The sequence below is a fragment of the Trachurus japonicus genome, chromosome 16, assembly GCF_045865225.1.
Source record: "Trachurus japonicus isolate A0001 chromosome 16, Traja_1.0".
NCBI lineage: Eukaryota > Metazoa > Chordata > Actinopteri > Carangiformes > Carangidae > Trachurus > Trachurus japonicus.
The window spans coordinates 25,625,729-25,639,357 of NC_140922.1; the positions used below are offsets into that span (position 1 = coordinate 25,625,729).

The 13,629-nt window shown below is 41.8% G+C and overlaps 1 protein-coding gene across 4 annotated transcripts in view; it reads left to right on the plus strand.

Moving 5' to 3' along the window:
• The window catches only part of usp45 (ubiquitin specific peptidase 45), a 31,739-nt gene that overhangs the window by 4,721 nt on the left and 13,389 nt on the right, over positions 1-13,629 (plus strand). For 2 of the 4 annotated variants that reach the window (XM_085802789.1, XM_085802791.1), the window contains exons 6-8: positions 6,977-7,128; positions 8,513-8,608; positions 8,989-9,119. In XM_085802789.1, the coding sequence (XP_085658915.1) occupies positions 6,977-7,128; positions 8,513-8,608; positions 8,989-9,119 (379 nt within the window). The remainder of the gene's footprint in view (positions 1-6,976; positions 7,129-8,512; positions 8,609-8,988; positions 9,120-13,629) is intronic. The other 2 variants (XM_085802790.1, XM_085802792.1) reach the window with 1 other exon arrangement.

Sequence of the window (13,629 nt, forward strand, 5' to 3'; positions counted from 1 at the left end):
TCTGTTGCTGCCTCCCTGCTCTGCTCCTAGCTTGTGCTGGCATGCTGAGAGGCCTCTTAACAGTCTGTAGCCGATCAGGGTGGTGGGCATCATCACTTTTAGTCTCACTGGCTGCCTCAGCTTAGCCCCCTGCCCGGTACCTAGTTGCCAGTGGCCAGAGGCCAGCCACCCAGACCCAAGCCCCAGCCAGGCTGATCCACCCTTAGTCTCTCGGCCACGGCCGACTGTAGAGTTGTGGGTTTAATGCCGCAGCAATCCCCCACCCTGCGTGTCGCATGACTGCACACATTAGAGGAATTAGGCGCCTGAGTGATGCTTCCCGGCTGGGTTCCCTGAAGAACAAGAGCAGCTGCGTGGGGTTCAGCCTCTGTTCTGTCGCTCTTTGTCTTTCCATCACTATCTGTTTCTGTCCCCTGCTTCCTCCGCTGAGCTGCTGTATGTCTCACCACCTCTGGGCCTGTGTGCTGCACTAGTGAGAGCCAGGACCCTCAACAAGTCAGAGCGACTAGATCCTAACAGCTGGAGTGCACTAACTCTCAGTGGACACACACACACACACACACATACACATACACGTACACAGAAACAAAATAAGTTGAAATACCCTGTTTTCCAGTCTGTCTTATACATGTTCTTGCCATTATAGATAAAGTGATAAAGTGAATTCTCTTGACACAATGTTTTCTTTGAGCACTGAGAGCACAAGCTCTTCCTTGAGCTCCTCCAAGTACATTACATACCTGAGGAATTCGTATCTTCCTGTCCTGTATAGTTTTTGTTGTGTCAGACCTCAAAGAGAGAGAATTACTGGAAAATATATTCAAATTGGTTGGCACGTGTACATTTTTAACATTACTGTTACTCCTGACTTCATATTGTTGATGCACGCTTTTCTCCACAATAGGCAATATTCATTTTAAAAATCATATACACTGTATGCCTCTTCTTGAGCCAGTTAGGCAAAGGCTGTGACTGAGCGTTGTGCTCTGCATGTCCATGTTTTGGTGGAGCTGGCCTGTAGTTTCAGTGGGGCCGACCAGGAGTCCACTCTCAGCAAGAAACAATCTGATGAGCTGGACAGTCTCTTACTCCAGCTTTCCCCTTTGCCTCTTTAAATTACCTGTCACCTTTTCTTTCCACCCAATTGTTCCACACCGGTTGTCCAAATGGGTAGAGAAGCGGGCAGCCACTGTTGTAGCAAAATAGACTGCCGTTGTCTGTTGAGGAGCTTGTGAAATTGCATTTCAGTGTGAAGGCCAGGTTTTCAGAAAAAGCTGCTGTTTTTTCCTATAGACCCCAAGCACAAAGGAGCCCCAGCAAGGATTTTTTTTTTTTTTCAGAATCCATAATAATTTTGTACAACAACAGCTCAGTGAAGAAAGAAAGTCGATTAACTGTGCTCTCTCACCATCAAGGCCTTCAGCTCAAGTACCAGAGTCCCAGTAAAAAGCTAATTGACCTCAGGGAGCTTAGACTCCAGCTTGTAACACAGCTGGGGAGTCTTTGTGGAGCAAATTAAAATGTTGGTTCTGAATAGTCGTCAGAGCTTGATTCTCATTGGACTCAGTCAGTTCTTTCTTGTTTTATCTTACTCTGTGTTATCAGTCACTGTATTACAGTATCTACTGTAGGTGTTGCTATAATATGCATATTACAATAGTCTTTTTTTTTCTTTTTACATTTTGAATTTCAATAATCAAAAACTATTTTCTCATGTGATGCTAGAGGTGTATTACCAGAATCATAGCCTGTAGAAATTATTGTTCAACGGATTTGATTTCTAACTCTTTGCTTGGAGAGAGAAGGTGTATCTATTAAACACATGACCTTCCTCTTTTTTCAAATACACCTGGTGAATAAAGATAACAAAATAAATAAAAGAGTAGGTACAGCTCAATATGTGTGCAGTAGAGCTAGCAAAATATTGGATATCTGGATATTTAAGCCCTTTAATAATATGTAGATTATATGTATTTATACCTTTTTTTCCTAGAAATGTCTTTACTGAGGCTTTAGGAAATTTCTAAATCAGAAGAAAAAAAACAGACCTCACAGATATTGTTTTACAAAACATTAACAATGTGAATCCTGATGTGATATTTCATGTGAAGTTCTGGTGTGGCTGTTCAAAATAACCAACACATGAAAGCAGAGCAGAGTGAGTTGTCAGTAATGGTGTGTGGAGCACATCTGTTGTTTTCCAGCTTCCTTTTGAAACTTGAAGAATTGTTCTTTTTCCCTTGTTCCCACAACGCCAAACACAATAACACATCTTCACAGATTGCAGCTGACGACAATGAAACGCACAGTCAAGTTGCAAAAATATGACAGTGCATAGATAGATCTTTATTGTCACTGACTGTGCAATGCGTAACAAAATTGCCACCATGTCCACTCATGGTGCTTAAAAGGGAAAAAAAAGTACATATCAGAGAGAGAGAGAAAATCCCAGCTTTTCATCTGTATCTCATACACACACTTAGGCAATTTGTTATTTCATCTTTTAAATGACAAATTAAGTTCACAATTTCCTCCTCTGATGACGCTGGAACTGTTTTAGCATGTTTTGGTTGTGTGCTGTACATCAGAAGTTTTAGAGTGATGCTGTCTCTCCATTGACTTCTCCTGAAAGAATTGGTCAAAGATGGAGGCTATACCTGTAGTGTATCATTTTTACCCTTTTTATTCACCAGGTGTCCTGCCTCTGGTTGTTGATTTTGGGAACCACAGACAGTCTTCAGTGTTACCCCCCCAGTTTAGCTTCAATAGCCAGTAAGATGCTTGTCCCCTGGTGGTGCTTTCACAGATGTAATCAAGGGTGATTTTTGTCTTTATTCCCACCACCGCACATGAAAGTAGGCCAGATAGTGGGTAGCAAAATCTGTGTCTCTATGAGTGTGTGTGTTTGTGTGTGTGTGGCTGTAAGTAACATGGCACAGGGTTCTCTTGGCCTCAGATGGCAAGGAAACAGGCTTTTCATGCCCTGCAGTCACAACAAATTAGTGAATTAATAAGACATTTGGTGTTGCCTGGCCTTCCTCTTGACTGCCTGCTCTGCATGAAGGGAGCTGGCCTTGACCCTCCACACTGCTGCACTACGAGTGAACACGGAGGCATGAAGCCCACTGGCCATACGATTGGATGGTTTCTCAGCCCAACTGTGAACCATATTAAAGAAAGGACTTAGGGATTTTAACAGAATCTTGTTTTGCACTTTCTTAAATAAATGGTTTGTTTGTTTTTTTACAAGGAGCAGCTATTAGACTTCAAAATGCCCATTGTGTTAGATCTAGGAACAGTAAATTTAAAGGAGTGTTTATGACTTTGTTACATGATCTTGAAGCTTCTTAGATGAAGTCCTGCGATGGCTTTGTTTCAGACTGACACACCCCAAAATAACACAAATAAACACGAGACTGAATAATCTGTTTTTACGAGAGATTTCAGCCAAGCTTGTTTGTTTTTCTTTTTCTTTTCCCAAGCACTCCAATGCTGTTCTGTGCAGAAGTAAACAAGTCCCATGTTTCTTTGTGTATCTCTTGTGTGAAAAAGAGCAGGCATTGCAGGAGGTGTCGGTGAACATGCATGCATGTGGACGAGCTAGAGCACCGTGATGCTTTCCTCTGCCCTGGGGAAAGGCTCCGCAGTGTCACTGCTGCCCATACTCGGTGGCTGAGCAAGGAGGGCCAGGTGGTGGTGCCGAGTGCAGCACAGTCAAGCGTGGACACAGTGCATGCTGACATTTGCCTTCGCTGACTGCTGCAGGGAGAGGAAAAATCTGCTTTTCCATATGCTTGTGCTCATTGCAACCCTTCCCTCCACCCACTGCCCCCTCCAACTGCCCTCTTCTGCGCCCCCCCCCAACCCTCTCCCCAGTCTCAACCAGATGGCTCCCTGAACATTGTTTACCTTGGGTGACGGTCCCAGATGCAGAGTGTGTCCGTCGGCATCCCCATTCCGCCCAGTTAGTTTCCTCATTCCTCTGCTCCCTCTTAGCTCCAGTGTCAGTTGTGGCTCTTAGAGTTGAGCAGCATTAAGTCTGCTGATTTTGGATCTCTGCTCACAAACACCATAACAAGTAGACACACTCATTTACACACTCTTTCTTTCCCTCCACTTCTTTCTCTTTGGCTCAGTTGTTTGCACTTGCACTTGCGCATCACTTCACACCTTCCTAGTCTCACACCAAATCCAATACTGCACAGTTTGTTTTTCCTGAGTGGGGCTGCAATCATTCCCCATCTCCACTTGTTTTCCATGCATTGTGTATGAGTGTTTGTGTGTGTGTGTTGACATATGGGAGCTCCCTTATGGCTACATATTGAAGATGGAAATAGACCTCCAGATGTTCCCCCACACAGAGGGCCAGATGCATTTAGCACCACTGGGTGGAGCGCCACAACAGCATGTCGTCCCAGCAAGCTGAACCTCGCCCTTCTCTGTCCCAAATCTACCGTGCCACCGCGTTCTCTATCATTTCTCACCAGAGTTTAACATCGGAGAGCAAATGCAAATTCCCAATAACCAATCTGTTGGACAAAAAGTTGCCCTTCCATTTAAGTGCAATTTGATTGAGTATAAAATGCAAGTTGCCAGGCCAGGAGTAAAAAGCCCAAGGTTCGCATTCCACCGACTGTGACCAGGGCACTCCTGCTAATGTCCTTGGCCTTGAAGGGGAAAAGCTGTATGTTTAATAGCTTTTTCAACAAATGTGTTGTGCACAAGGAGTGGGTCGATGAATTGAATATGTGCGAAGGCAAGGCCATTTGTGTGTTGAGGAGAAGCACAGTGAGAGTAAAGGTGCAGGTTGTTATGATGATTATGGCGGTTTAGCGGTTCAACTGGATTTCTGTAGCCGGGGCACGTGTGGGTTCAGGCCAGCGACCTTGTTGCTAGCCTGCTCTCTTGACTGGCTTCTATGGCTGAAGTGCTCACGGGCCAAACTTTTTTGTGTTTGCCAGTATTTAGTTGATTACTCTACTACAGCCTGTGGGGCCTTGAGTTTTTACCTTCAAACCCTTCAAGAATTTACTATTTGCACTGTGCACAAATGTTTTATTATCAGGAAGCTTTTGTAGTTTTATTAAGTACACATCAGAAAATTCACTCAGCATTTCTAGCAATTGTTGTAGTTGTACAGCAGCAGCAGTCATATTCAGGTTCTTTGTGGTTTGCGATTTTATGCCATTTAAAAAAAAAAAAAAAAAATTCTGGTCAAACAGTAATAATATGATGCAAAAATTGGAAATTCATGCAGGAAAGCTAGAAAACCACCTTTATATTCTGTACCGCTTATTAATACTTCATATGATTGAATTCCACTTGTTTTTCTGCCCTCACAAGTTAGTTATGCAAGCTGAATTAATTTCTAGTGATTATATTCAAGAGTTTGTTTCTTCTACAGTTCTAGTGTGCAGCTATAACTAATAACTCCCTGTGGCTGAAAAGGTACACACATTAGACCTGTTTCTGTGTCCATGAGATCACAAATAATCTGCCAGTGCCACAGAGATCAGATGGACCGTGCATTACTTTACTGTACCAAGTTTGTCATTCGTTATGGAGCCTGCATGAAGCTGAATGTCTGTCTAATGTCTCCTTGCCTTAATTTGCACCCTCCCGAGCAGCACATCTCCCATTGATCTCCTTTACTCGACTCTTAAATCCATTAGTACCACCTCCATCTGTTCATATTCTAACTGAACGTAGTGGCGTGCTCACTGCTCGCACATATTTTTCTTTTCTCAAATGCAGCAACCAATATCCAACACAATATAGTCATGTAATATGGTTACCTATAAAACTTGGGGACTTGTTGATTCTTTGGCAGAGAGGTTGTAACACTGATAATGCCGACAGTTGTAATTTGTGATTGTAGCGTAGTAGCAGATTTGCCTAATTTATGTGCAGTGAAAACAGTCAGTGGTTTTACTACTTCATTTGTGATCTATGAATTTGTAGGCTGTCACAGTACGTGAGAGAATGTGAATATCAGCAGGTGTTTTTCCTTAGATTACTCAAAGAAGTAGATCAGTTGTGTGCAGTTTGTCACACTTTTAGTTTTTTTTCTGACCATTATGAGATTGTGCTTAGTTTAGTGTGATGTTATGTATTGTAACTGAGCCACAAAGGTTTGTTGTTAGACCCAAAACTGAAGCTTTAACCTCTCTATGAACTTTATGATATTCTTTTGGTTTATTACCTTGTATTCTTTTTTTAAATAAACAAAGTGTGTGCATGAGGATTTGATTCTCCTCTCTAATCTACATTCCCATGATTCCGCATTGGCTACAAACTGTTTTTGGTATGGAGTCATTGTGGTGTTAGCTCTGTTGTTAGCTGCTGGCACACCATCCCATCGGCTCGCGCAGCTCACAGCACCGACTCAGGTCTAGGACTATCTGTGTGTCACTGTAAGAGTCTGACCATCTGTGTCTTAGTCGATGTTTAAGGTTAGTTTTCATTGGTGATCAGGAGGAACAGCTGGCTGCGGAGAGCCAACCCCAGCCCCCACCCCCCTCCCTCACTAACCAGCGGAAACTTCTACAGCTGTCATCTGCTTTCCCAAATGACCCAGCTTTCCTTCCAGCTGCCATCCCAGCACTCTGCTCCCAGCTCCAGCCTCGCTTCAAGGCTAGGGCTAGGCCCAATTTTTTTCCCTTTTCCATATCTAGGCACATTCCCAATTTGAAGGAATCTGAATTTTTCCAATTGCAAGGTCGACTCCAACACTCAACCGTGTCGTCAAGCCAGCCACCATCTCAGCTGCAGCTTTTGAGCTTCTCTGCCAAGTCTTGGTGCAGAAATAGCTTCAAAGTAAAGGCCAAATCACAGTTTAGAAATGGAAACTTTAATACGAGTGCCACATGTTGGAGCCTCATAATCCATCTGTAACTTCAAGACTTTTGTTACACTGTGTCACTTGCATTATTTTACCAATATACTGTACATGAGGTTGTTTTTTTTTTGTTTCCAGCAGCATCGCCCAAGATCATCAAGCTGCGAGAGGAACCATCAGATTACTCTGAGCCACCCAGAGGCAAGAGTCCAGCCATCAACACCACCTTGGTTCCTGTCAAAGGCATCAGTAACCTTGGTAACACCTGCTTCTTCAATGCTGTCATGCAGGTTGGTATTACTATCAGGTCAAATGTGTTTTTTTTTTTTAGCATTTATGGGAGAAAAGCACTCATAATCATTTCTATTATTCTATTATGCAAAAGAGGTATTGCACCACTTAGTCAGAATAAATACTGTATTAAAGAGCAGAACTAGGCATGATTACAAGTATCTGTCTGTATGAATCTGAAACATGGATCAGATTATTTTAAAGTGGATCTCTCACTGAAGATTACCTGCCAACCAGTTATTATTATTGCTGTATCTCAAGAGACCTTATGATACCCTAATGAGTCACAGAGATTTTCAACCTGAACATGGTTGTAATATGAATATGTATGCCTTTGACAATGCATAAACACTTTTCAAGTGGTGCTTTTTCTCCACCTGGCCTATAGCAACCAGACTGTGTCCTTACAATGACTGTGGTTGTAAACAGACTAGGCCTTGAGATCATTCAGAAGTATATTCAACGCAGCAGTAAATGCAGAGCCGGCTTGGGTACATTCACCTGCCTGTGTGTGAATGGCACTCAGTTGGTGCAGAGCATGTTCGCCATACAACACAGCCAAAGAGTCTCCCCAGTCTTTCTCTGGTCGTGTCATGGTGACTGCAAACTGACATGCCTCTTCAACAATGAAGCTGTTTTTTTCCGCCATTTTGTTAATCACCCTCAGGGCCTTCCTCGTTGATTGAAATTCGAGTGAGCGCGCTTTACATGCTTTTCCCTCCCTCTCCCTGTCTGTTTGTATTGTCTCCTTGAAAATTGCAATCTTTTTGGTGAAAACACATAATTGTCACCGGATGAGCTGTGTCTGCGTCCACAATGCCGGCTCCATTGTGTGTTTTCCATAGCAACTGTCTTCATTGCCAGGATGTGACAAAACAAATATCTCCTGAAAGGGAAGGAAAAGATGCTTCTCTAACATGAAGGGACAATGACTGCTTCGGGCTATCTCCTCACCAAGGATCTTCTCTACATTTCAAACTCGCAGATCTTGGACAAATTTGAAAACCTCTTTCAGAGTAATGAACTCACCACAGGTTCCCTAAATCCTCCTAAAACGGAGATAACATTTCACAAGGTTTTTTTTAATTGACCACCTTGAATTGACACCAACTATGTGCATATCTTTTGGAGGATTTTATCTTTTTTGTTGTTGGTGTTATTTCCTCTTTAACAAATTGCCTGTGGGTCTTTTCACTAGATGAATAATAAGACAAGTGCATACGACCAGTTTTTTTGCTGCACTGATTTTTCTAAATGGTTTTTCAGCTGTTGACCCAATGTCAAACCTGAACAACACCTCTCCCCTGTGCCATTCAACACACGGTTAACGGTTAATTAAATGTTATTAAATACTGTGAAAATAATTGTATTCTGTCCAAACAGAACTTATCGCAGACGCACATGCTCATTGACCTTATCCAGGAAGTGAAGGAGAAGGGGTACAAACTGAGGATCTGCCCCCCTGTCGAGACCAATCTGGTACAGTCTCTCTTTCTTTCTAAAGGGCAAATGCCAATTACTTGGTTTTTAAAATGATAATTCCTTGTAGTCATTATATCTGTCATATTATTATATCATATATAAAAACGTAAAATATATAAATGTGATTATAATTAAAGTGCATTCTTTGGGATTTTTTAACATTTCATGTTTGAGGAGGTAAAATTCATGAAACCTGTTCATGAACATTTACGGTAGCTCTTCTGATAATATGTGATAAATTCAATATTCATTCAAGTAAAGTACCATATGTAACCAATTTAAATTTCTAAACAAACTGACAGTACTCAAATCAAATTATAGTGTAACTTTGTGCTGACCTCCACATTTATTTTCATTTTTTTCTCCATGCTTTTCAGAATCCCCTGATGATTACCCTGCCCAGTCCAGAGTCTCTGACTGCAGCCATGTTCCTCTTCCTTCAGAGCATGAAGGAACAAGGGAAGGGCCCAGTCAATCCCAAGATCCTTTTCAGCCAGCTATGCCAGAAGTAAGGCTCTACCTTTTTTAAACTAGTAGTGAGTTCACTCCATCCTTGATCCTCTTGTCTGGTGCATTCATTCATGGAACACACCTGGGTATCCTAACACAGAGCGAAGCTAACAAACATAAAGTGTAGAAGTAAACTGTTCTCTGCAGGATATTTCAATGGCAACAGTTTTTGCAATACTAGAAGCTAAACTGAAGGAAAAGCAACTGTTAGTCTTGCTCCAGTGCATACTAATAGAGGACATAGATTATTTAATAAACATTGAGGTTAGAACAGAATTAGTTTGTATAATGCCTTACATGAAATCACACTCTCACTTTCTACTCTGTATGCAAATATTTTATTTCAAGGTCACTGAAGTTGTTACTTCCGCAGTTCTCTATTATTGCAGTGGCAATGTATAACACAGGAGCCACAGCTTTCACCTGCTTTCATCCCCTCACTGTGGTGGTGACCGTTTTAACCAGCCAGACCCAGGTAGCACCTGGTCCCAGCTGAATGCCTTTGACGCACTTTAAGCTCAACACGCACTAAACATGCTAAAAGCACCGTACCTTGGTAAATGCCCGGCAGCAGCAGCAGCAGCAGCTACCTATTTGTAGCTCTTTCTGCTACTTGCTACACTGCTGCGCCACCTGTGTCATGTTTTATCCAAAGCAAGGTCTGTTTGACAGCCAGAAACACGGCGGTACCTCTGTGCGGCTGTTTTGCTGTCTTTTGTGAACAGTGTGAATGTTTGGTTGGCTAGGTTCTTGTTTGATCATGGTACACTGCTGGTTGGGTCCACTATGTGTGTGTGGGGTCTTGCACTGTTTAGTAGTGCAGGTGGGTGACCAGGGCATTTAATGTTGGATGACTGGATCCATCTCTGGTGTGGCTTTGACAGTTATTCTGGTACCTAGCTTTCATCAGACAGGCCTGTGTGTGTGTGTGTTTGTGTGTTTGTGTGTGTGTGTATGAGGGCTGCCACCTCACCTGGTACCACCTCAGCCTGCAACACACATGCAGGCAATTGTGCATTCAGACAACGGGAATTGCACGCACTCTGATGCGCTCACACGCATCTAATTGCAAGTAGGGTTAATCTATTCCACTGCATTTGAATAGACAGATATGACTTTAAGCCTCAACACCCATTACCTGCATGGCACACTTCTACCGCAGGTGAACTTCTGTTAAGGCCAGCATGTAATTGTTTTGTACATCCATACAGTAATGTGCTGTTTATAACAGGACTGAGTAGGCAGCTGTTAAAGTTTAACAAAACATATTAATTTTAACTTCAAATGTATGATTTAGACTGTTCACTGAGGGTTATGTGTAAACCAACACTGCTCTGTACTGCTGTAATGTTTGTTGCTGCTCAATAAATGCAGTTGAAATCTAATAAATTGGTCAGATAATGAGAATACTCAAATATAAATAAGGTTGAAAATCCCATGCCTAGTATAATGCTGTAATATTCACTCACATGTTTTGCAGTTGCTGCAGAAGGTAAGGTAGAACATAAAATGCATCGTTTCCTATTAAAAAGTTGCAGATGTAGATGGGAATTAATTATAGATTAACAAAAAAAGATGTGTTGATACCAAAAAATAATATGAATAAATGAATGTGTTGATCACCTGTTCTCACTTTTTTAAACTTTAATTTTAACACATTCATGGGAGCTTCAGGCATTCACCAATATTAGGTGACAAAATGCTCTGCACGTCTTTTGCCAAGAATTCACCAGTGGTGTCTTTGTTCTGTGTGACCTTGTTAATGTTTCTGAAATACCTTTGAATTTTACCTTGTAGTAATGAGAGATTTGAGTACTCAGAGAGGTACTAGCAGGTAAAACAAATTCAACAAAGTGGTTGCACACCAAAATGTTTTTATCAGATCAGATGTTTTGATTGTGAAAGTACCAGTAAATCAAGATTAATAATGTTTGGGATTTCTTGGTTCTCAAACAGACTGTGACTTTGCAAAAGCTTTTCCAAATTTGCTGAAAGTGAAAATACCATTGATTTGACTCACATAGTCTTGGTAATTTACTGTGTACACAGCATTTCTTTGTTGTTTATGATTGTAAATTGAATATCTTTGAGATATTTTGTTGGACAATAGAAGCAATCTCCAAGAATCACCTTGGGATTTTTCTGTTTTTTGGAATGTTGCAGGCTGAACATTTTATTTGTTACTCATGAAACTGAGTGTTGATGAAAATAATCACTCGTTGCAGTTGGATATACGGTGCAGGGTGCATTCAGAAATTACTCAGACTTCCTCATTTTGTTCATGAAGAAAGAAATTAGAGAAACATGAGGTAAATTTCAAGAAATAATGAGACTAAATATTGATGTTGAGCCAATTTGGGTTTTTGATTGATACAGATCAGACTGAGGACAGGGAATAGTCGATTTAAATCATTTTCACTCCGGTTTAGGGTGAAAAGATGGCACAAAATGACAGTAAATCTTTACCAGTGACACCATGTAGTCTTGTGTATTTTAGCGAATTGACTGATTTCTTCAGTTTTTTCCATGTGAGCATTTTTTAGGATTTGCTGGTTGTGGAGGAGCTGGAGATTTCTGACACTCTGAAGATCTCAATCACATTACTAATATTATTCCCTCTACCATCCACAAAGTGTTCATAATTGTGGATGCATTCTGAACTCGCGGTAGCCTCTCGTATGTTTCTCTTTTTGTCTCCTCCACACGGCGGTTCCTCTACATACATTCAGTCGGGTCGAAATCTTTGAGCTGAAACGAAAGGGTCAAGAACCGCTCCTATTTATTAAGAAATTTTCCTCAATTGTTGTAACCTTTGTGGTGGCTGCGCTCTGTAAATATAGCCTGTCGTGCTCACTTGTCGCTGCCAGCTCTTGTCACTCCAAGAGGGTTGAGTCTGCCCTTGACCCTTGGGGGGGCTGAGAGCACGTTCCATTTCTCTTTCACTGACTTTACCCAGTGTGTTTGTGTTGACAGGCAGGTTAATAAAGCTTTCTGGCTCAGATCGGGGGCCAGTTTGAGTGTTTATGTCCAACACTGGAGTCAGATTGAGCCCAGTTATGTGCGTGTGTGCACATCCGTTTGACCTCAACCAGCTGAGTCCCCCCACAGCGGGGCCATTGTCCTCCTCCTGCCTGCAGAAATGCTCTGGTCTGTGTTTGCTCCGGTGCCAAGTTATGTGGGTTGAATGGTCAGCACCACACTCTCTATCTGGTGCCAGTGACGGTCCCATGCTGCTCCTCTGAATAACATTTAATTAAAGGGCCGAACAGTATTTTTCATTTAGTCTTGAGAACCAGAAATCTTGGGTCACTCACCTATGAACCGAGGTCTTCATGCAACATGCATCAGTAGTTATTTATGTCAGATTATATACAGTATTTTTTAATGCATTTTCTGTACATTTCTATGCGTCAGGGCAGGCAAGTAGGCCGTCATGTATTCATGTGTATTCATGGACATCTGCTTCTCTCAAGGACTGATTCAATTTAAAAGACGGTGACTGGACTTTCACATTTCAAGAAATGAAAAGCACCCTGGGTGTCGTCTCCATCCATGTGCTGCGTATAAATGTCCCCATAGTCGCAGCTTTCCAGTATTGCTCATACTTCTTTATAAGAGGCCCTACAGAAACATCCCTGACAGAAACTGCACAGGACAACAATAGATTCTATCTAGGTCCCGGGCGTCTATTTTATAGTGTGTTCATGTGAACTGTATATTTTTACTGTTTGATATTAAGCTACTCAAACATTGTGACTATATCATGATATAGCAGCATATGTCCCTGGAAATACAGTGAGAATGTCACATGTTTTTGTACCAAACATGCATTGATCATGGAAACCATTTGGGTGTTCAGTTTGTGTGAAAAAGAGCATGTTTGGCTGAGAGCCTCCATGTTGTACAATACAATCACAACACAAGTACCAAATCAATGTCAGAATTGTCAAAAATGTGACTGTACTTGTTTTTTATACACCTAGGGGTTGTAGACACTAGAGGTGCAATTTGGGAGGAATAATGATCAAAGGGAAGAAGAAGAGAGGCAGACAAATGTAACTCACACATTAGTAAAAAACAATATTTACATTATAAAGTGTACCAGACGTCAAGAGTGTTAATTCAAACCAGAAAACCAGTGATCTTCTGTCACTCTTGTCGAGTATTTAGATAAAATCAGATTTCACACACGTCAGTTTGCCTACAAAACACATTTTTTATGAGCATATTGTGTCACATTTCTATAGTTCATGGTTGTGTGAGTAAATGTCGTGTGAATTTATGTTGGTGAACTGTGTGTGGGTGCATTGTGTTGTTCATACGTGTGTGTTTTTTCTTTTTTTTGGGGGGGGGGTTGCTTGTGTGGTCTTGTGTCTGGTACTAACTCATCCGGCTATTAATTGTGTTAGCACCGCAGCTGTTTGCATTGGCCAGATTGAGAGCAGCGCTACAGGGCCCTTCTGCTTCTCTCCACTGGGATGAGCTTCCAGACCTCCTCATTCCCACTG